This window comes from Drosophila montana, unplaced genomic scaffold (genome assembly GCF_035044405.1).
Source record: "Drosophila montana isolate Dmon_TW-CO22-7 unplaced genomic scaffold, ASM3504440v1 contig_3325_1, whole genome shotgun sequence".
Classification (NCBI taxonomy): domain Eukaryota; kingdom Metazoa; phylum Arthropoda; class Insecta; order Diptera; family Drosophilidae; genus Drosophila; species Drosophila montana.
The window spans coordinates 97,573-121,142 of record NW_026998209.1 but is presented as its reverse complement, the minus strand read 5'-3'; the positions used below and the strand labels follow the sequence as shown (position 1 = coordinate 121,142).

The 23,570-nt window shown below is 46.3% G+C and overlaps 4 protein-coding genes across 5 annotated transcripts in view; 1 reads left to right on the top strand and 3 right to left on the bottom strand.

Moving 5' to 3' along the window:
- Positions 1-7,798, bottom strand: part of LOC135434427 (centrosomal protein of 162 kDa) — a 30,920-nt gene extending 23,122 nt beyond the window's left edge. The window contains exon 1 of one of the 2 annotated variants that reach the window (XM_064691021.1): positions 6,696-7,798. In XM_064691021.1, coding sequence (XP_064547091.1) covers positions 6,696-7,445 — 750 coding nt within the window. In that variant the 5' untranslated portion in view covers positions 7,446-7,798. The remainder of the gene's footprint in view (positions 1-6,695) is intronic. The other variant, XM_064691020.1, reaches the window with a different exon arrangement.
- LOC135434429 (carboxypeptidase B) lies at positions 813-6,053 on the top strand. The gene is made up of 4 exons (XM_064691022.1): positions 813-1,075; positions 4,070-4,522; positions 4,585-4,744; positions 5,089-6,053. The coding sequence occupies exons 2-4, from the start codon at positions 4,093-4,095 to the stop codon at positions 5,849-5,851; spliced, it is 1,353 nt and encodes a 450-aa protein (XP_064547092.1). The 5' UTR covers positions 813-1,075; positions 4,070-4,092; the 3' UTR covers positions 5,852-6,053.
- A 590-nt stretch (positions 7,799-8,388) lies between the features above and the next one.
- Positions 8,389-18,533, bottom strand: wapl (wings apart-like). Its single transcript, XM_064691023.1, has 8 exons — positions 17,903-18,533; positions 16,266-17,470; positions 11,911-14,778; positions 10,964-11,812; positions 10,723-10,895; positions 10,557-10,645; positions 9,835-10,025; positions 8,389-9,746 (listed from the first exon to the last, which is right to left on the bottom strand). Exons 2-8 carry the CDS (start codon positions 17,310-17,312, stop codon positions 9,348-9,350), a joined length of 5,616 nt encoding a protein of 1,871 aa, XP_064547093.1. The 5' UTR covers positions 17,313-17,470; positions 17,903-18,533; the 3' UTR covers positions 8,389-9,347.
- A 281-nt stretch (positions 18,534-18,814) lies between these two features.
- On the bottom strand, positions 18,815-21,744 carry Karl (lipocalin/cytosolic fatty acid-binding protein Karl). The gene is made up of 5 exons (XM_064691048.1): positions 21,470-21,744; positions 19,658-19,795; positions 19,294-19,417; positions 19,079-19,235; positions 18,815-19,012 (listed from the first exon to the last, which is right to left on the bottom strand). The coding sequence occupies exons 1-5, from the start codon at positions 21,626-21,628 to the stop codon at positions 18,850-18,852; spliced, it is 741 nt and encodes a 246-aa protein (XP_064547118.1). The 5' UTR covers positions 21,629-21,744; the 3' UTR covers positions 18,815-18,849.
- Positions 21,745-23,570: the final 1,826 nt, after the last annotated feature.

Genomic DNA, 23,570 nt, shown 5'->3' with positions numbered 1-23,570 from the left:
GCTGCGAGCGAGTGGCTTTCAATGCAAAGCTGGAGATACACATTAAAAGTTGAAAAAAAAAAACCATTAACAGTTGCGTTGTAGCTGTCAAACTGTTGCCTGTACAAGTGCAAAGTGCAAAACGGACGCCAACTGCACGACTGACTGTGCCTATGCATGTGCATGTGTGTGTCTGTGTGTGTGAGTAATAGATTGACTTTTGATAAAGCACACGAAATGCAACAACAGTAGCAGCAGCGGACACATAAGCAGCAGCAGCGGGCGCAGCGACGCATCACATTACAGCACGACGCAAAAGAGAGTCAATGTCGCTGACTTGCATTGCATAGCGGTGAGATGGAAAGATTGTAGGCGCAGAAACAACAAAAAATTACTCCGACAGCAGCAGGCGGCCCCCCGCACTGCGCACACACGCACACATGCGCACATATGCACAGGCTTCACAAATTTATTGTTGGTTCATGTTTTTTTTTATTTTTTTATGCGTGACTCTCTCGCGCTGCCTGTAAGCGCGTCGCTGCTGCTGCTTGCTGCGCCGCTGCCGCAGCTGCTGCTGTTACTGTTACTGCTGGTGCTGCTGCGACTACTGTTGTTGTCAATTCATTCAGTACGCGCCGATCGCTCCAAGATCGGTCGTCAGGCAGCAGCGCAATTTTTTTTCCCCAAAATTGCTTTTTTTTCACTTTCTGCTGTAATTCTGTTTAACGTTTGTTTTTTTTTTTATTAATTTTTTTCTTCGGTCTCTTTTTCTGATTTAGTGTGCGTGCGTGTATTATTTTTTTCCGTTTGGTTTTATTTTGGTTTTTTTTGTATTTTTTTTTATCGGGAAACGGCCCTCGGCACAGTTGCCTGGCTGGGTTTTATATAAAAATTGAAGCGACACAAAGGCAGCATTTAGTCTGGATTCGTCAGTGAGCTGCCAAGTGTTACAGTCAAACACACACACACACACACACACACACACACACAGGCGCAAAGGTGTGTCAGCAGCAGCAACTGACCGGCAACTGCAGCATCCAAGAAGCGCAGCAACAGCAGCAACAACGACAACAACAATCACAGCGCAACGTAAAACGTAAGCTTAATAAATGAATTGAATGTGCGTGTGAGCGTGTGTGCGTGCGAGCGAGAATGCAAGAGCGTTAATGCGGATGCGTTTCTGAATGAGAGAGGTCACCTATGATTAACGTTTGCATGTAAATTAACATTAACATTAACATTAACATTGCGCTTAAACTTTTAACTGCAACGGGCTGCGACAAGTTTCTATACCCTGTATGCAGTGAAAATGGGCTAACAAATATGGGTATAGTATTTTTTGCAAAGGTATGTAACGGGCAGAAGATACCAGATACCCGATTGGGTATATACATACATACATTTACATATACTTCATTAGCATCAATCTTTTTCTGTTGTGAAAAGAATAAGGGATGACAAATTTGTAAGAAAACTTCTTCTTGCCTATCGATAAATCGATAAATATCAGCAATTATAAGATCTAAATCGACTATTCCGCATACGTTATATATAACGGCTTAACAATTCTGCGCACAGGGTATTTCTCAGTCGGGCACTCTTACTTATTTATGACCTGTCAAGGGAAATGTGCAGTCGCTCCAGTTTTGGAGCACAGCACGAACTGGCGATAACATCTGGGACACGTGATCGAAACGAAGGTCGGACTATTCACAATAGCTCTGCCCCACAAGATTCCATCGCTGCGCACAACAACCTAAATGTTTGCTTAGAACCAGTTCTCTGGGCCGCTTTCTGCACTAAAAAAAAGAAAAAAAAAAACTAAATAAATAAAATAAACGATAATCCAAACAGGTCGTCAGGAGAAAATTAGCACAATTGCGTGCTAACCACGAGCGACAACAGTTTCGCAACTAAAACTAAGATTCCGAATCGGATTCCAATTCGGATTCCGATTCGGATTCGGATTCTGATAGAGTGCGCACGTAATTAGAATTCCATCTCAAAAACATATATAAGGCGAAAAAACAAAAGAGGCCAAAAATAATAATCATTTGCCTCGAGATTACGCAAGTGCCGAACGCATACAAATGGATTCATTCCGAATGCGTTTCGAATCGTCGTATCGCATAACAACCCGCAATCCCAGCCAACCCGCCCACATCCCGCGCTTCGCTCAAAATCCAAATGCGCGTTTCGAATCGATCGTCGACAGTTGACGGACTGACATACAAAATTGAAATCAAAATAAAACCAATTGCAGTCAAGCTATAGAAATCACAGCGCGTCCAATTCCAGATAACATTGAACTTGGCCAAGGCCAAAGCACACACACAGACACAGGAAGCCGTTGTCGACTTTGCAAAGTTTCTCCAAAATCATATATGTATATATAGTTTATTACCTGAACTTAACCAATCTTCCATTTATGATCAATTCATATATTTAAAAATGTTACTGCAACATTTTGTTAGACTTTGTCCTGGTCCTGGCAGGGCTGCAAACCCAAAGAGAAGTCGGTGGCTCAAACCGTAAAGGTTTCTGTCAGGTGGTTTTGGTTCAAACATATTGAAAAGCTCTTTGGACAAATGGCTAGATTTAAGGTTTGGTTTGAGGTTAAAAAATTAATTGAAATACCGGTTCGAAACGGTTTTGTTTGAAAGCGGTTTGAGAACTTTGATTTAGGAAGACTTCAATTTAGCAGGAATATATTTGATTAAACTAAATAAATTAAAATAAATACAAAAAGTAATGTATAAAAACCCAGATTCGAACTGAGAACCGAGCCACTCACAATTAGTTTGATTGGGGATTACACTATTTCGCCTATCGCTAAGGTTTCCTTAACAGCATGGCAGAGCCTTTCGGATTTGTTGTTGAAAATGGGAAAAGTGCAAAGAGATAACCTGTGATCTGTGGGAAACTACTGCCAATTAGTTTTCCATGTCGTCTCTATATACATCGCTCAGATCTAGGGCTTTGAAAATAATGCTCTTGTAGCTGCAAACTTGAGAACCGGGTAATTCAATCGAAGATTTTGATTGTGAATTGGGGAAATTGTGAATGCCTTGTCGAGGAATTTTGACAATAAGTTTGGAAAACCAAACAAATTTCGCCCGTTTTCCAATCTTAGAGTGAACACTTGTCAATCAGTCAATCATTCATTTGGCTCAAGCTTTAGAATTTTCAATAATTGCACAAATTATTATTATACTATAAAATCTATACAAAACAATGTATGCAAAAAAAGAGCTTCATTTCCGTTCGTTTTTCATATCGTAAATTAAGCTTTTTTACGATTTACAATACTGGCTTTCAATTAGTTTTCGCTAACGTACAAATTATATTTCGACGATTTACAACTATTCTGTTATAAGATTTATCAGTTATTATCATATATAATTATATATGAGATTTACAGCTCTGAAAGTTCCCGCACTAAGTTGAAATTGTTAAAATTAATAAATATAATAATAATTGGAAAGTTTTCAAAGTTCCTTTCCGATTTCCCATCGATCCCAAAAAGCCAGCTCTAGAAATGTTCAACAGCTGTCAATTTTATACGTTGGAAAATTTTCACAAAATCACAAAACAAACCCAATCACATTAGTTCTCCAATATCGTAAATGCACAATTCTGGAATAGTATTCCATGCCAATGTACGATATACGTAAATGTTCATTTCGTGTAATTACAATTGCGCTCCATTTAAACAAGACTCGTTTTATGAATGAGCTTAGTTTCATTTCTTTTTTTTAGCATTGATTCAAATTGGGAAATTTGTCGAAAAATTATAAAAAAAAAAACCCTCATTTGTTTAACATAACGTAAATATACAACTTTTAACAACTCGTGTGTGCTCGAAAGTGTTTTCATGATTTTGTTTGATTTTTTTTTTTTTGAATATGGATTGAGGAAAATAAAGGTGACTCGATTAACAAACTAACATTTGAATAGAGTCTGCGACCCAGAAACTAAACTAAGCGTAACGGGGGCGGGGGCGGGGGCGGGGCGGGGCGTGGCGGGTTTGTTAATTACTTAGACGCTCGCTGCAGCTCGTCGGAAGCTGATAAGTTATCATTCCACACAGATATCACCGATAGCTGACAACTGATGGAAAGAAAGATGAGTCAACGACCAGGTCAGCTGATGCTGCTCGGGATGCTGCTCGGGCTGCTGCTCGGGATGCAGGTGGGCATGGCGAGTGCGACAAACAACTCGCTGGCTTTTGAGGATCTGAACGGCATTCCGGAGCGCTTTGACGAGACGCAGCTGTGGCGCATTCACAACATGAGCGATGCCATGCTCCAGAGCATACCCGTTGGCCAGGTGCTGGAGCAGAGGTTCGGTGGCAATATTTGGAAGGAGAACTCCAAGTTTCTGGACGTCTCCATTGGCAAGGAGCACGTGAAGGCGGCGCGCACATTCCTGCAAGCCCACCGCCTCGAGGCCCAGGTGCTCACCGACAATGTCCAGTCGCTGATCGATCAGGAGCTGCTGGAAGGTATCGAAGCCACACAAGCACAGCCAGGCGCACGCTCAAGTGAGTAGAGAATCGAATCGAATCGAATCGAATTGAATTGAATTGAATGGATCGTCCAACAGAGAAGGCCTCACGCAGCGGCAGCGGCATGCACTGGAAGGACTATCACGATCTGGAGACCATATATGCGTTTATGCGCGAAATACGCGCCAAGTATCCAAATATATGTCGCCTCTATACCATAGGACAGACGGCCGAGAAACGCGATTTGAAGGTCTTGCGGTATGTTAACAGCAAATACGAAATGTCTTCGGACTACCGAAGATTCAATAGCCTTCCTTTGAAAACTTAAAGATATAGTGGTCCGATACAAAGTTCAGTTTGCTTCAGTTTGTCACATTTTTCCCTCTGCAAAATGTTTTTCCGGCACCGCCCAAAACTATGCCTCGTTCTGTTAGCTGCAAATGCAATGCGCTTGCAACTGTTAACTTAACAGAGACCACAGCTAGACAGCTAACATTTGTGATAAATGTTAACATTCATAGCGCTGCTTAGAAGTATGCTACACAAATTTCCATGCGCCGCCTAATGCTATGCTGTGGTTTTTTTCTCCCGCCCTCTTGCAGCATCTCGGAGAATCCGCGCGAATTCAAAAAAGTTTGGATCGATGGCGGCATCCATGCACGTGAGTGGATCAGCCCGGCAACAGTTACATTTATACTGTACCAGCTGATGAACAACTGGGAGAATCAGCCGGCGCATATACGCGGCCTCACCTGGTACATAATGCCAGTGATGAATCCGGATGGCTACGAGTACAGCCGCACGTCGAATCGACTGTGGCGCAAGAATCGCTCGGCATCGCGACGAACCAATTGCTTTGGCGTCGATCTGAATCGCAATTTCGATATTGGCTGGACCGGATTCGGTTCCTCAAAGGATCCCTGCAGCGATGTCTATCGCGGCAGCGCAGCGGCCTCCGAGCTGGAAACGAAGGCCGTCTCCGATTTTCTGGCCAAGCGCAAATACAATCTGGAGGCGTATCTAACATATCACAGCTACGGCCAGATGGTCGTCTATCCGTGGGCCTACAAGGCCGTCAAGGTCAAGGACTCGAGCGTGCTGCAGCGCGTCGCCAGCACCGCCGTCGACCGCATTGCCCAAAAGACCGGCAGCAGCTACACGGCGGCCGTCACCCACGAGGTGCTCGGCATTGCCGGCGGCGGCTCCGACGATTGGAGCCGTGCCGCACTGGGCGTTAAATATGTGTACACCATTGAGTTGCGCGATCGCGGCACCTACGGCTTTGTCCTGCCGCCCAAGTTCATCAAGGACACCGCCCTCGAGGGCTGGACCGTCGCCGAGACAGTTGCCCAATCCATTGGCTGAGCAATCCAAAAGCATCCCGAGCATCCCAAATCCCTGTATCTAACTAGGTGTAAGTGTGTGAGCGCAGCTTCGCGCTTCAATGTGTGAATGCCTATTTATGTATGCATGTACATTGTACATATGTAAAAACTAATAACAAATAACAACAACAAAAATCAATAATAATATATATATATATATATATATATATATATATGTATATGTATACTTGTATCTATAAATCATATTTAAAACATGCTCTTTTTATTTCGCTTGGTTCGGGAGAGAAGGTAAAATTTTATAATGATCAAAAGCCAGGGCTGCAAAATGATTCGGAACCGAACCAGTTTACGTCCAGTTCCAGTTCTTATTGCAAACAGACTCTATTGGAGCTTATTAATTAGTAAAATTTTATAATGATCAAAAGCCAGGGCTGCAAAATGATTCGGAACCGAACCAGTTTACGTCCAGTTCCAGTTCTTATTGCAAACAGACTCTATTGGAACTTATTAATTATGTTAATTAAATACATTAAAACAGGATTCGATTCAATTTTCGATATGATAGTTGGCCAGTTCCAGGGCAGACATAAATTAATAACAAAAAAATTAATATTGTCTGACCTTCAGCAATTGCTAAAAGCAAAAACTGAGCTCAGTAGCACAGAGAACCAGGTTCACGAACCGAATCGAAATGTGAACCATGAAGGGAACTAACGAAAGGCGATAACAGCAAAGGTAGCTCAAAGAAACCCAATCAGACAAAACACCGAAAACCTTGAAAAGGTCTCATTGAAAAGGTGTCCAATTGGATAAATCAGATGGGCAGAATGTTATGGGAGGAACATGCGAATCGATAGACTCACCGTATCCTCGTCGTCATCGGTGTTGTCGAGCTGTTCCAGCTGCAGCTGGGCCAAGGCGTCGCCGTTGTGCGTGTGATTGTGCAGATCCTTGGGCGTGGACTCCTCGGAGATGACCGATTCCGAGGGCAGATTCTCAACAAACGCCACAAAGTTGGCCAGCGGCTCGGTTGGCGACGACGCGGAGCAGTTGCCCACAGATTTGAATTTGCTGTTGCTGGCTTTGGCATGGCTTGGACTGGTCCTGGTGGTGCTCGCAGTGCTGCTGCGAACGGTGGTGACGGTGGTGACATGGTCGATGCGGCGCGTGAAGCGCGAGTTCAGCTTGATGCTGTTCTGTGGCGATGACAGCGACTGCGGTGATGTGGTTGAGGGCGTCTTCACCTGGCCATTGGCATCGCTGTCACCGTCGCCGTCGCCGTCACCGTCGCCCAAGCGCAGCTGTTGCTGAATGAGACGCTCCGCTTCCAGCAGCAGCTCATCCACGGAGCGCAAATCTGTGCTGTCGGCGAGGCGATTCACCTCCTGGAATATGCTATCCGGATCGGCTGGCTCGAGATTGCAGTCCTGCTCCTTGGCCAGAAACTCAATGATCGAGCTGCTGCTGGTGTAGTCCAATGCGTTCAGATCCACGCTCGCCGCATCTCCACTGGCCGCCTCGGCATGTGCTATGGTCACACTCTCGCCGCCCAATTGGCGCGGGCGTGCGCGCACCGACGCCGACGCCGACGCCATTGGCTGCACCTTGGACATGTCCCAATTGCAGCGAATTTCCCTTCTGCTCCAACTGATTCTTCTAATCCCTTTTCGTGCTGTTGTTGCTGTCGTCTACGCCTGGCGCCCACACACACACACACGCACACCAGCGTTCGCGCTGCGCTGCGTTTTGTTTATTTGTTTGCGTTGTTGTTCTTTTGATTTTGGTTCCTTTTTTTTTCAATTTACAGTTTGGACGAAAATTTTACACCCGACCGCCGACGTTGCCGCCGTCTCACTCAATTTAGTCTTTACAGCAATGCGTATATAAAAAAAAGCAAAAAAACAATATATATTTATTTTTGTTACTTTTTAATCTCGCATCATTTTTCCGTCTTGTTTGTACAATTGCCATAAATTACGACTACTGTTCCTTTTGTCATTCACGTGTACACGTTACCGCTCCACAGCTAACAGCGCTGCTCCACACTTAACAGAGCTGACACTGTAGCGGCATTTTATTTATTTCAATTCCATGGAAAACTATTTTATTAAGCAACATTTTTATTTGTTTCTCAAATGTTTTTATGTTTGGCTGTGAGTTAGGATCAAATTTTGCAATAGTTTTGCGTTGAGAGCAAATAATGTTGGCTGTTAAAACATTAAAATAACATTCTATTTTCTAATTTTATTTTTTATCAGCAAAAGAAAAACCAACTTTTTATGCAATAATGATGAAAATTGCTTTAAAAAAACGATTTTATGTACCATCTTTCCCATGCTTGTGTCATAAATTTGAATATTTTTTAAGTTTGCCAACTAGATATTCTTATTCAAACATACAACATAAATTAATTTCTTTTGAATTTTATTTATAAGTTTTTTTTTTTTTCTGCAAGAACAATAATTATATTTAGTGTGTAAGGTTTCCTTATAGATAGTTGTTTTTTTTTTCTTCACATTATCGACAATTTTAAAACAAAAAAATAAATACATATAGTTTGTTCCCGAAATTGAGTTTTTCTTGTTTTTTTTTTTATATATCTCTCTCTGGTTTATATCTCAGTTGTAAGCCTAAATATGACATTTTTCATTTAAACATACACATACATACATACATTTTTAATTACGGATAGAGTTCTTATTTTTGCTTAAACGCTATACGCAATAAAATAACTATATTTTTTTTCTGGTTTGTTTTTGTTTGCAAAACATTACATCTTCTACTTTATACACGTACAAGTAGGTGTGTGTGTGTGTGTGCTTATAAATACATATATATATATATAGTTAAAAAAAAAAAAAGAATATTTAATTATAATTAAAATAGTTATAGAGCATAGAAACATTAAATAAAACCTAGATAGCATTGAATAAAATCGTTGAATAAACAATATGTACAATCGATTATCTGTGTGTGTGTGTGTGTGTGTGTGTGTGTGTGTGTGTGTAAGTAAATATATAATAGTTGCTAATATTGCTTATGACTATATAACGTACACATTATCAGTAGTTAATTTGGATCTTTGAGTGTGTGTCTGTGTGGCTGTTGTGTGTATGCGGATGTGTGTGTGTGTGTGTGTGTGTGTGTGTGTGTGTGTGTGTGCGTGTGTTTGTAGTTAAAACGCTGACCATGCTCATTTGCTATCACTTTTTTGTTTTAAATACAATACAATTAAATATTGCGAAGCTAAGCTGAAAACCGAAGGCAGAGCCAAGCAGAGCACAGCGAAATATTATAAAATATACACATATACATATATATATATATAAAATTGTGTGGTGTGTGTTCACATATACGTAATAGGAAATAAATAATTATATATAGGCTGCAATTGTCAGCAATTACAAACAACATAAATAATTATTATTTTGGTGGCAGGCTTTCAGTGACTGGCGGCGGCGACGGCGGCGTCTTCTGTCTTCCACAGAGCTGGCTTAGTGGTCGTCCGGCATTGATTATCTATGACTGCTGTAGGTCTTAAAGACACGTGGCATGCTACTGCCGCCACTGCTGCCGCTGCTGCTGCTGGTGTTGGTGGAGGTGGTGTTGCCGCTGCTGCTGTTGCTGGCGGCGGTGTTGTTGCTGCTGCTGCTGCTGCTGCCGCCGGTTGCAATGCTTGTGTTGCTGCTGGAAGCATTCGCATCTAGCGTGTGCGCCGCATCATTTGGCTCATGATGATGATGATGATGATGATGATGATGCTGATGATGATGCTGATGCGTCGTCGTCTCTAGATTGAGGGGCATCGGCATCGTATGATCCTCATCCGCATGCTCATAGATATAGTCGCGCTTCTTGAAGTTGTCAATTATCTTCTTAGTGGACTTCATGTGCGCCACAAATGCGGCCTCCAACTGTTGCAACAAATAAATATGTGTAAGCATTCTCGATATTCAATGGAACTATAATATATATACATATATAAAGCAATTGTTTACGCACACTGGATGTCAGGTTCATAAAGGTGTGATATTTCTCCAGCACACCAACGATCTCCTTAAAGCTATTGCCACGCAGCTGCCGCCGCACGATTGTCTCATACTGGACGTTATCGGTGATCAGGTTTCCAATCAATATCGCCGCATAGCTGCCTTTCAGTGTGTGCTCCATGTGATGGCTAGCGCGTTGCACAACTGCAATTGTTCAAATAGCATATATATATATATATATATCAATTTAATATTATATTTATAATTATATAATACAGTTTATGGTTAGATTTCTTCTTTTCAAGTAGTAGCCGCAACTCTTGTCCAGCAAACATATATACCCAAAGATTTAAATGCTTTCACATCTGTCTGTCTGAGTACCTTCTTCCGGAGTATCTTTTAATCTAGTTAAAATCTATATGCTCGTGCGTATTTGTTTCTAATGTAAATATTCAAAGTCTATTTGTGAGTTCTTTATAAATAAACTTGCCAGCTTGGCTTTCATTGCCAGACCCCCTTCTCACAGCCATTGTCATTTGTGGCATTGGCATGTGCGAAAGATACTCGTATTACGTTGCGTATGGCTGCCTTTTCTTTAGAATCGATTTGCGTGGTATTTATATTTGTTTCCAGTATCAACGAATGTCAAGTATCCAGGTGGGTATCCACTTTCATTCGTCCCCAGTCCCTAAATCGGTGCAAATATATATATATATGTGATCTGATGTAACTTACGATTGTTGACTGTCTCCTCGACCTCCTCCTGCTTCTTTTTGCTCTTCTCATTGCTCTCGAGGAAGGCGTCCGTGTTCTTCTCCACAAGTCTGCAAACAAACATAATTATGAAATGAGTGTTATCTTTGTGAAGTGAGGAATAAAGCTATGAAAAAAAAAAACCCACCTGGCCAGCTCCTCGCACTTGTAGAAGTACTCGAGCAGCGCCTGAACCGCACTGACCGCCTGATCACCGGGCGTTGGATTGTCCGCCACATATTCGGCGGGCGCATGGGCCTGCATCAGTGTGGCACGATTGGGCGGCGTGTGCATGCAGAGATTGATGAGCAGGGTCAGCACCTGGCGGAGTTGGCACAAAAGAGTTGGTTAAAATATCATGAATATCAATAGGAATTAGATCAACTCACCAGGATGCTCAGCTCGAAGACACAGCGATCCGGAATGTAGTTGGATGCAAGCAGCAGCAGATGGAAGCTTGTCTCGATGACATCGCTGCGCTTGCCGAGCAGCTCGGCGCCCAGCGAGGGCTGCGCCTCGTTGAACGTGTGCGTCAGATTGATGAGCACCTTCATGACGGGTATGAGGAGTTCGCGCATGGCCACGCCCGGATGCTCCTTGCTGCTGTTCTGCTCGGCCGTGGAAGGATGCAGCAGCAGCTGTCGATCGCATAGCCGGTACAGAAAGCAAAGCGTATCCACGGCCCGTCCCTTGGCATAGGTGAGCATATACCGCTGATTCGCCTCATTGTGCTGCGTGACATTCTCGAGGACGCGCAAACAGCGCGCCACCGTTTGCATATTATCGAGAAGAGCCGGCTCCCAAGCGACCAGGGCCATATCCGTGGCAGCCGTGGCAATCACCGGCTGACAGAAATCGGATATTGTCTTAATAATATGCTCCAGGCCGCCCAGTTTGCGCAGATCCTCCTTGAACCATTCGCCCGCACGCTTTGAGGTTAGCGAGAGCAGCGTTTCCATCGCCAAAGTGCCCACTGTTATGGACTCGACATTCAGATGGGTGCCCTTGCCCTGGGCCTTGATCTCCTCGCATAGTTCGCGCACCTTTTGCTTGTTGCGCTCATAATTGGGACGGTCTGTGTGGGCAGCCACGCCCACGCCTTCGGCTTCCAGCAAATTGATCATCAGCTCGAGCGAATCCCGATCGAGATCCATATTGAGCCCCTCCTGGGAGAGTATATACATAATGGCCGAGGTGCACAGGCCCAGGCTCAGATCCTTGTTGGCATCAGAGAGCGCCTGATTGACGAGAGATTATTCGATTAGATTATTTATTTAAGCCAATGGAGCACACCCCGTCCCTGTCCCTGTCCCCGTTCCTGTTCCTGTCCACTCACCTTGAAGAACTTGGTGACGACGCCGTGGGCGCGCACATGCATACGAAAGGCGGGCGTCATACATTTGGTGGCCAGCTGCAGGGCGGATAGGCAACGTGTGGGCGGTGGATTGTGCGGCTGCAGTGCATCCAGTATGTACTCGACATCGTCATACATCTCCTGGTACTCGCCAATCTCCTGTATCTGATGCGCCGTCTTCACATTCCGCACCACCGTATAGTATTCCTTTGTTTTGCGATCCACGCGCAGACCCGTTCGCTCACCAGCGCCACCTCCACCTCCACCGGCAGCTACAGCTCCAGCTCCAGCGTTGCCGCCGCCGGGACCAGCTTCGTCCGGGCTTGGTTCCAGTTCAAGATCGAAGGCATCGCTTGACGCCGCCGCCGAGGATTGTCCACTGTGCTGTGGCTTGGACTGGCGCGTCAGTTTGCCCAGGGCCGGACTTTCGCCGCGCAGCGCGGAACTGCTGCAGGTATTGTTGTTGGAGTTGCTATCACCAAAGTCACCATAGATGGCATCGATGGTGGCCGCTTTGCCGGCTATCAGGCTGTCCGCTTTGGCGCCTCCGCCCGCTGTCGTCGAGGCGGAGGCATTGCTGGCATCGCTGCCAGTGCCGCCGCCGTTAGCCTCCAGTGCTGCATCCCAGCTGTGCTTGTACAGATGTCGCTTAGCCACCGACGCCTGCTCGGCCTGGTCGGAGGGCACCAGCGCCCGGCTCTTGAAGATGCTGCCCTTCTTCTTTGAGATGACCAGCTTGACGGCGCCGCGCTGCGTCTCCTCGCTGCCGGTGTTGGCGGCACTGCTCGAACCAGACGCCTCCGCAGCAGCGGCGGCGGCGGCGGCAGCAGCAGCAGCGGCATTTGCTGCACCAGCAGCTCCAGCGGCCGCCACCTGCGTATCCAGGGTGAGCGTGCGCTTGAACTTATCCTTGAATTTGTAATCACGCGGCGGCGGCGATGAAGAGGAGCCATCGTGCTGCATCGAGGAGCTGTTCGATGTATTCGATAGCTCATCCATGCCCGGATCTGGCTCCCCATCCAGATCCAGATTCAGATCCAGATCCAGTTCCAGATCCAGATCTAGAGCCAGATCCGTGTGCGGCACCTTGGCCGGCGTTGGCTGGCTATCATCGTTTAGCTGTGCCTCCTGCTGCTGCTGCTGCTGCTGCTCCAGCAGCTTCAGCTTCAGCTGCTCCGCCGTTGTGGCATCCGCTTCGCCGTGTGGCAGCAGCTGCGTTACCTGCTGATTTTTTCGCTTGCGTCCATAGCTACGCGTTCCGCTGGCGGCGCTGCCGGCGCCATTGTCTGTGGTGCGACTGGCCTCCGCTTTGGCGGACAGATTGGCGGCAATTTTGTTGATGTTGTTATTGTTGTTGTTGTTATTGTTGTTGCTGCTGGCCAAATTGTTATTGTTGGCGCGCGCAGCAGCACGTCCGCGTCGCGGCGGCGCCTCAGCCACCTCCAGGGACTTCTCGGGCGACTCGACCAGCTCCATTTCCGTTTCCGTTCTCTTGCTGCCACGCGTGCGTGTGGCACGCTTCGTGACCGCGGGCGCGGGCGTGGACGTTGATGTGGGTGATGCCTCCAACGGCTTGGCGCGCGCTCTTGTGCGCGTCTCCGTGGGCGCCGCCTCCGCATTGCTATTGGTCTTGCGCGCACGCCCGCGCGTTGCCCGCTTTGGCTGTTTGGACTCGGCGGCGGCCGGCTCGTCAACGCCATTCAGACGCGGCACCACATCGCCGCGCAGCACCGAGAGTATGTCCTGCTGCAGCGGCTGCTCCACACGACTATGCAGATCCGTCGCTGATCCCCCCGCAACTGTGCCGGCAGCTGCTGCTGCTGCTGCTGCTGTAGCTGCAGCTGCAGCCGTATTATTGCCATCGATGGTCATCATCATGGACTCGAGGCGCGACTCAATGTCCGAGGGGGGCGCCACCAGTGAGGAGTGCTGGCTGGTCTCTAGATCGCTGGTTATGACACTGGATCCGCGACTGCGTATCACACAGCTCTCCTCCTGCACCGCCTGCGCCAGCAGCTGCGGCGTGCTGTTGCCCTTCGACGAGACGCTGCCCAGCACCGACGACTGCGAATCGAAGTCGTGATCGGAGCGTGTCGTCGGCGATATAACCGAGCCGCGCAATGGCTGTATATGCGTGGGATGCAGCTGCTGTTGCTGCTGCTGCGGCTCGCTCAGCGCCAGATGCGGCGACGGCGTCTTAAACTCCGTATTGGCCAATTCGGCGACCGACGCAGTTGTGGCAGCAACTGTTGCAACTGTTGCTCCTCCTGCTGCTGTTGCTACTGGTGGTAGGCTGGGCTGCAGTTGCTCGACTAGCTGGGCGTGCTTTAAATGTTTATGCTTTTTACTTTTGGATTTCTTTTCGCTGCGCGACTCCTCGCCAGCGGCCTTAGCTGCAGCGGCGGCGGCTGCTTTGGCGATCGCGTTTCGTATGACGTCCGTTTTGATGATCAGCTTCAGGCGCTCCTTGGGCGGTTTGTCTGGTGAGATTTTCACAGTGCAATAATTGATTTCGGGCGGTTCTTCCTCTTCGTCTTCTTCCTCCTCGTCCTCTTCTTCTTCGTCGTCGTTGTTCGTTTTCTCGATCGCTGCGTGCGTCGCTGCCAGCGTTAACGCTTCGCTGCCAGCTGATGCGTCCTGTGCTTCTGCCGCTGTCGGCGGTCGCAGCGGTTTTACAGTTATTTTTGGCGTACTTGCAGGAACTATGGCTTCTATTTGATCGGTCAGCGCATTGCTGGGCGTCTCGTATGGCTGCTGCTGGTGCTGGTGCTGGTGATGCTGCTGCAGCTGCTGTGCAGGCGAACTATTTGGCGGCTCCTCGCTGTCCGTGCTGACTAAACGTGAGGTGCCCTGCAATTGAAAACGCCAAATAATTCCATTGTTTATAACACAATTCGATCTAACTGTGCACTTGTGTGGGGGGGGACGTTCTATTTTTTCAGCCGTAATTAACACTTGGCTAACGGCAGCGACAACTGTCGCGCAGCAGACACAAACAACAACTGGGCCTAAGCGGCGGCAGTCAAATGAAAACGTTGTTGAAAAAACAGAAACTCAAGAAAAGAAATGGGAGAAAAAAAAAACCTCCGTTTAATGTAAAAGCGCGCGTAATTTAACACTGGCGCTGCTTGCTGCTTGTTGTTATTGTTGTCGCTTTCTCTTTCCCACACAGCGCTTAAAGAGCGCTTCAAGCCGAAATGTTATGGGGTGCGTGACTGTGTGTGTGCGTGTGTGTGTACGAGAGCGAGCGAGAGGCAGGGAGGGATCGTCTCTCGCTGAGCGCGTCACTCGTGCGCACAGTGGTTAAGCAGACGATTCAAATATGTCAACTGCGCACAAATGCAACTCAGGCAATTTTTTGTTGCTTTTGTTGCAAGAGTTAACATAATTTTATATTTACAAAAAAAAAAAGTAATCAATTTATATACCAGGTTTGTTTTAAAACACACCAGATATTAAAATCTTGAATTTATGCGCAGAGCTCGCTCGGAAATCAGAAAATTATTGTGACAATTATTTCTATATAACATAGCCAGGATATTTTGAATATCTGTCGGAGTTCGCCAGCTCGGAATACTATATGTACGATATGCCGGAAATTGATTTCTTTTATAAAATTAACTTCTTTTGTTCTTTAAGAGATATTAACAACACCAAGAAAATGCTCTTAACATATCAGGAAAATCTTATCAACGTCAGCCTATTTTACCATCAAGCTCCAATTGGAAAAATAGCTGGGATATAGAAAAAAAACTATCTGTGTGGCTATTTCTATATAGAAATAGATTGACAATCTATTTATATATATAACTGTCTTGACTGACAGCTCTATAATGTCAAAGTTTCGCCCATCTAACTTATGTTTAAAGCTTAAAGAAGCGGTTTTGAAAATTCCACTCGCAACTGTGGAAAATTGGCGGAAGACGGCACATATTTTGCATGCCATACGATTGACTTTAAACGCATTTTTAAAGGCCGCATTTGAGGCGTGTTCTAAACTTTCTGCACAATCCACCCCTCTTGGATGGAAAATGTAGGTCAAAGGTTGTATTTGCGAAAGTTTACCTTTAGCTTTAAGCTTCACACCAAGGGACCAATTTTGGTTCTTAAATATGAATATAAAATATAGCTCGAGATGTGGCGGGTCGATGTACATTTTGCAGCGTCGGGAAATGGGTGGAAAATTGAAAAATAGACACCGGTCAGGAAAGGGAAATGCCAGCTAGTCTGTTATAGAACTGCCTCTGGCCGTTTAATCTTCGGCAAACCGAAGTCGTTCGCTCTGTGGCCTTGGCACAGGGTTAGATGTGATCTCGTCAGCAGCTCCAAACACTCACTTTGGAAATGCGCAGAACAATTGGCGGATGTTCGGGCGTGCGGGAAGCACTGGATGAGGCGGATGCAGATGGCACTGTAGTTGGGGCCATTGTGGAAGCTGAGGCGGCTGTGATGCCAACGGCTGCTGCACTGGGCGCCGTCGTTGGCGGAGGAAGCGCTGGATTCCCATCTGCTGCTGCTGCAGGGGTTGCGGCTGGGGCTGGAGCTGGGGCTGCTGGTGTTGCAGCATCCTGGGATGCGGCTGTTGTTGTTTCGGGCGCACGCGTTTTGGGCATAACCAGATCTTTGATGGGCGTGGGATAGCGGTCGTCCTCGTCCACTTCGCAGTAGTTGACCGCTTTGCGGGCGCGCCCCAAGATGCGGGATGGCGGCGCCTCTGGCTTTAGTTTCTTCTCCTCCTTGATTTTCTTCTTCTTGCCCTTGGGCTCAGCCGTGGGCGATGCGCCCGCAGACAGATCCATTTGATCAGCTGCATCCAAGGCCAGGCCATCGCCTATTTCGGCGGCACCAAACGCACCTGGCGTTAAGGCAGCCGTCGTTGCCGTTGCCGCTGCGGCCGCCGCCGTCGCCTTCTTCTTGGGCGACTTACGCTTCCGCTCTGCGGAGTTGCCTTTGGCCAGCTTGAGCTTGATGGGTTCCCGTGTGGGCGTCATGGCCGCCTGATCCCGCATGGGTGAGGTGCCGGCGACACAGTGCGGCAGCTGTTGTATTATCTGTGCGATCACCTCCGGCGGCGCCGCATTGCGCGACTTGAAGAACTTCTTGGGCTTGGGCGGTTCCGGCACCGACACAGACATATCGTTCGGATCGTGATCGTGCGTGGAGGCCGGACTCTGGGCGGGACTGGCGGCAGACGCAGCAGCAGCCGCCGCCGCGGCCATGGGATGCAGTGCGGATAGCGTATAGGTGCGCGTCGATGTGAAGCCCATCTTGCCCCATTTGCCCACTGTGCCGACGGAGCGGGCCACCGTCGGCCGATTGGTGTTCTCCTTCTCCTTGCAGAGCGAGTCCAGCGGCACGACAATGTTCTTGCCCCAGCGCGACATCTTGACGGGAGGCGGGCGCGTTGCAAGTGCCACTCGGTTTTGCAGAATACTTCAGTTCGAGTTTCGCCTTTTGTTGCGATTATTTTTCCTGTTGTTTACAATTCGTTTATGCGATGGTTGGCGCGCGTGGCCACTTGATGGCAATTGCAACAATTACACTGCAAGTGGAAAAGGTAAATATGAGCATTATTTTGAAAATTAACTACTGCAACATTCAAACTTTATTATACATACATGTGTATATTAAAATTATAAAAAAAAAACACACTTAAGCGGAGCTTCCCGCAGCAAATGTCAAGAAGCAACAACAACAAAACACAACAAACGAGGTGCCGTAAGCTTTGCGTGCGTGCGAGCGAGCGCACACTATTGTCAATTGAGCGCACAGTGTGCGAGCGCGAACGATTTACCATTTTTATTGTTGCCAAAAAACAAAAAAAAGAGAAACAAAAATGATACAAAAAACACAAGTGAAACAAATCAATGCACATAAACTTATTTGTTGCACTTTGAGTTGTTCTATTTATATTTGAAGTATACACGCTTTGTAAACTGTACAAACTCTGTATTCATGTTTGCTGCATGCTCACCTGAAACAAAACATTTGTGTTGCGGCCAATGTTGATTGTTGTTTGTTGTTGTTGGTTGCGCTGCGTTTATTGCGTGAATGCATGTGGGTATATGTTTATGTATATGTGTATGCATATACATGCAAGCATACATATGCATATGTATGCTCGAAAATCTCTGTTGCTCTGTATGTATGTATGTGTGCGAGCAGGAATGCAATAAAACAGAAACAGACAGAAACGTCGTCGTCGTTCGCTTATTGGCGCAATTTTGTGTTGCACGCGCGAATTTTCTTAGCTACTTTTCACGTTTAACGCACTCGCACCACACCAAATTTATAATAATAACTAACGCACTGTTGCCGCTGGCTGCCCAATGTGCATAGTTAGTGGCAATTGCATGTTTTTTGTTGCACACATTTTCCACCACTTTTAACGCAGCAGCATACGAAAATCGCAACGAATCAGGTACAACAACAGCTACAGATTATATACATACAAATCACTGTTTGTGCGTATATTGAAAATATTGCACATTGCGAACACACGAATTCAAATACGTTCAAAAATGCAGATTTGCCGTGTTTTGTCAAAGCAATTGAAACTCTTTAAAAACACACAAAAATATTTAATTTTTTCTTCGCAACTACGTTTTAGAGTGACCAAATTTTGTTTGCGTTGTTCAGCTTGGCATTCGCCACGAACGCTCAGTGTTGTGTTTTTTCATTATACGTTGCGCATTTTTGCGTTTAGCGCTGCTCAATTTGCGTTCACGTTACACATTTGGCGTACATTGTGCTGCCAACTTAAAGTGAACGCAAATTTGCGCGCAGCTCACTTAAGGTGAGTGCGCCTTATGCGCGCAGCCAACTTTAAGCGTTTGTCAAATGTTTGAGCGCAGCCAACTTCAAGTAAGCGCCGAATTTAAAGATCGATTTGAATTGCATGCGTTTATTATTATTATTGAATTATGGTTTATTGATCAGCTTAAAGCTATCTGTGACGCTCTGCTGTCCATTTACAATATACGCCAGCGGATCATCTTTGCTCGACTCCATCAGATGCTCGCACAAAGTTTGATTAATGGCAAACATGAACGACAAGTCAATATCATAGCGTGGCAATTTCTCTCTAATGAAACACGTTCAAATTAACGTTTGCAATATGCACATTTGCACAAGTTGTTGTGCGACTCACCTCAAAAATGTAATCACATTATCGCCCAGCGTGGTCTGCCTCGAGAGCAGCAATGCGGACAAATATCGCGGATGCTTCTTCTTCTCGGCACAGTGCATGATTAGACCCCAGCTCCTATAATCCGTATCCAGCACATAGGTATTGTAAATGCCCTCGTCTGTGCGTGAAATTTGAAAATATATACTCAATACAATACCGGACAGGCCTGGGCTTACATATGTCCTCCGTGTGCATCCAGTGGCCGGGCGTGCCAAAGTCCGGTATTAGCCACGTGATGTTGCCCTGCAGCTTCTCGCGCAGCGGATCTTCGGCAAAGATGTAGCTAAAGTTCATCGTGATCTGCGGTCGATATTAATTGCATGTATGTGCTAGTAGAATAGCTGTAGAATAGTATAACCACGCTTTTTCACGCATTTTCCACACTTGCGAGTGGAATTTGCCAAAGTCTTCGAATAGGCCAAGTGCAGCTACGTGCAGCGTCTAGCTGCACACGGCTTGCGCTCTTGATTACCAATCCGTCAGTCAGTCAGTCAGTCAGTCAGTCAGCCAGTCAGTCAATCACAAGATTGATGTACTCACATGCTGATCCTCGCTGGAGAAGGCAAAATTGCTGCGCATGCACGCATATTCCGGCAGCTCCTCGGTGGAGGCATAATATTGGACCACATGCCAATTGCCCATCATTAGCTCCAGATCAAAGTTGCGTATCGCGCGCACCTGTTGTGTGGGTGGTAAAGAGAGAGGGAGGGCATAACGGCGGGGGGGGGGGGGGGGGGTTGATGATGGTAGAAAGTTAACACATAAATAAATCAGAATAACAACAGCAAAGTTTTCATTGAGGCAAATGTGCGTGCCAGCTGAAATTAAACCACACACACACACACACACACACGCACACACACACATCCCACAAAAATCTAGTTGCATGTCACTTTGTGCATTTGTTCAATTTGTTTCGAGGCTTTGGGCTGTGCGTCTTGCAACTGCCACAGAATAAAAATTGAAAACAAAAATGAGAAGAACACAAACAACAAACACAGAAACAAGTGTAAGCGTGCTACAGTCGGGTCTGTTCGACTGCCAGATACCCTATACACAGCAACGAGTTGCACACACACACACACACATGCATAGACATGCGCTGCTTATTTCTCCAATTTACATTTCCAGTTTCTTATCGGAATAAAAACGTATAACCACCTGGCTTATGTTCAGATTCTTATCAGATCTCTATACAGATATCCCTTTAGTTAGATAGATATCAATGTGTTTGCCCGAAAGAAGGTATAGGTATAGATATCCTAGAGAGTTTACTAGCACGGCCATCTAATATTTACCATTTAAATTATACTGAATCTACGCCCAACTTTTGATATCTTCAGTTTTTCTGAATCTGAAGATATGCCCGAAGTGCGGCGCTTGCAAATCGATATTTATCGATTCTATGGAAGCAAAATGAAAATTGCAAATTTGAAAGCTTTTGATTGATCAAGATCTGTGAATATGAGCAGAGATATTCCGCACTGGAATTCGCAGCTTCCTAGCTTCCTAGCTAGATACAATGGCATACACTTGCCCAACTGGAATATACCCTGTTTTAACTATTTTGCCACGGCTACAGGGTATACTTATACACAACAAAATCCGCTGCACTTGAGCGCCTGTCAACGTTGCGGCCATGCCGATGGCGACACCGACGCCGACGCCGATGCCGCTGGTAGCAGCGACTGCGGCAGCGACTTCGGCAGCGACTGCGACACGCGGACGTCGGGCACTTAGAAAGTGTGATTGATTTTGGCATCAGTGTGCGCCCATTTCTTTGCCCCCCCAGACACATTCTGAATGAGAGCCTGACTGACTCGCATATTGATGAGAGAGCACACACACACACACAAGCACACACACACACACACGCACACACTGGCATGCAAATGTCTGTGTACACTGAGACAAATATTGCTATACTCTACATGTTTCTGCATCATATCAGAGCTCAGGCAAGTGTAACTTATCGATAGCTTTGCATGTTATTGTCACATCGATAAATATCGATTTTAAAACCCGACTTGCATATGGCTTATGGACTATATAATGGGGATTTTAACGATTTTTCGACACCTGCCACAAACTCTTTTGAGTGTATTGGACTTCTCCCTAAGCACAGCAAATTGTGGAGTCGTAGATGTCTTCTCAAGAGAACTTTCACTGTACGATAAAAAGAATTGTTGATGTTTTCTTTGTGCCTCGCGTACTGAATTGTGAGAAATATGAAATTCTATTGCTGCACTGTAAAAATGTCAACAGATTTCCAATGACTTTATCCGCTAAGCAATTTGGCCAGCTTATCCGAACTATCCAGCCGAAGGTAAGCTGTATTTATTTGGCACTCACATTTGGACATTTCTTGCGCAGATCCGTGCGCTTCCGGCCGAGCGCCGTGTAACTGTTAAACTTCATCCAGGCCGTGGCGCTGGGCAGCTCCGTCAGGTCGATCAGCAGCGGCAGCAGCAGCAACGGCAGCACCTGAGCTGCCCTCTGCGAGAGCAACATGCTGCAGCGGATAAAGATGCGTTGCCAATTGGAATCGGGATAAGGATATGCTGTGTTTGTTTTTGTTGCTTATCCGCAAATTGAGCGTTGGGGCTTAGACTCGCGCGCTGCCCGCTGCGTTGTGGCTGGCACTGCGATGCCGTTGCGAACGGATGCCGCGCAGCGGATCCATTCTTGGCGGATAAGACGCCATATACATATGTACTAAGTATATAAATACAGTTACATACATACATATGTATATGCGTACATATTACACAGTATTCATGTAGATTTTTATTAAAATGTTGCGCGTTGTTTTTGTCGCTGTGGCTTATTCATTATCGTAGCTGAAAATAAAACGCACACACACACACACACATGCATACATAGGCTAGTGTTGACAGCTTGGCTATTTTATAGCTAGCTTAAGCGGCCACAATTGCATTAACTCGCGCTTAACTCGGTTTTAGCTGCCTAAAAATCACTTTTCTGTTACATTTATTTGTTGTTGTTTTGTAACGTTATAGTTAACATCAATTTAGCTTCAATAATTCCTTCAAATAGCATCCCTTTTCCATAACGAGCAGCTTGTTTCTAGCTAGGTACTTTGGCTATCGCTAAGCACTTGCCCTGCACTGATTTAGTGGACTAGCGGTACATTGCGAATCAGTTGGAAACAGTGGCGCATGCACTGACAACAATACACGCATGTGTATGTGTGTGCGTGTCGTGGTGTGGCAATGCGTCATTTTTTTTTTAATGGAATATTGATATTGGAATGCGTGTAAGCATCCAGCAAATGCCGTCGCTCTCAATCTTATCATTTCCAGTCGCCTACACATAAACATATTGTGTGTTGAGTAATTAATATTTGTGCTGTTTTCATGGCGCTGGCACCACTGTGCCAGTGCACTTTGGATTCCACAGACAGGGACAAGTATGTATGTACATATGTATGTATGTATGTGTATGTATGTATTTTTGGCTGCATTTGGAGTTTTGGCGCGTTGCGTCTTAAGCACATTTTGAGTTTAGTTTTGTTTTTATTTTTTTTTGTCTTTTGCCAATTTATTCGGTTTTCATTTGAGGTTGTCGCCTGAGCGCATTGATCTCGGCCCGTTCCCTTTGACGTTTTCTCAAGACCCTGGCAACAGGCTGCACAAGCTACATACATACATACATACATACATATACATAACTTTCTCGCGGCACTTGTTGGCCCTCGCGGGTTGAGGTGGTTGGTGCGGGAGCGCGCGCGGTGGGGGGGGGGGTGGGTTAGCCGATGATAAAGATGAAATCTGTTTGTTGTTTTTCTTGGTGAGACTGTTAAAAAGGTATGCAGCAAACAGGAAACACAAATTTATTCTTTACGATCGCGAGAACAGCCTTTGGACACTTTCTCTTTATTGCGAAACTCGTTGGGCGGCATTTTCACGCAGCCATCGCACATTCGACATCCACATGCAGTGGATGCAGCATCCGCAGCATCCACAGCATCCACATCCATATACACATTCAGCATCCACATCACAATCCACAATTGACATCCTCACCAGCAGCAGCAGCAGCCGCGTTCGGGTTCTGCCTGCAGGTGGGGCGTCAACGCTGACGTCGACGCTTACTGCGCATCGTCTGCGCGCAGCGTCTTCACTTTCCTTCTTCCGCCAGCGCTTGCGTCCGCGTCTCTGTCTGGTTTGCTCAGTTGGTCAGCCAGCCATTTAGTCAGTCTGTCAGTCAGTCAGTCAGGCAGTCAGGCAGTTGGCCAGCCCAAAAACGGCGCAACTTTCGACGAGCTGCCGCTGCGGCGCGACGGCGACTGCATCGCTTGGCCATGGCCATGGCCAGTTCCGGCTTTAGCGGTCATCTCTCTGCAGACGCAGACGCAGACGGAGACGCAGTCGGCGGCGAAACGGACAGACGTCTCATCCAGGCGCGACGCACTTAAACGAAAAGCCGCTTT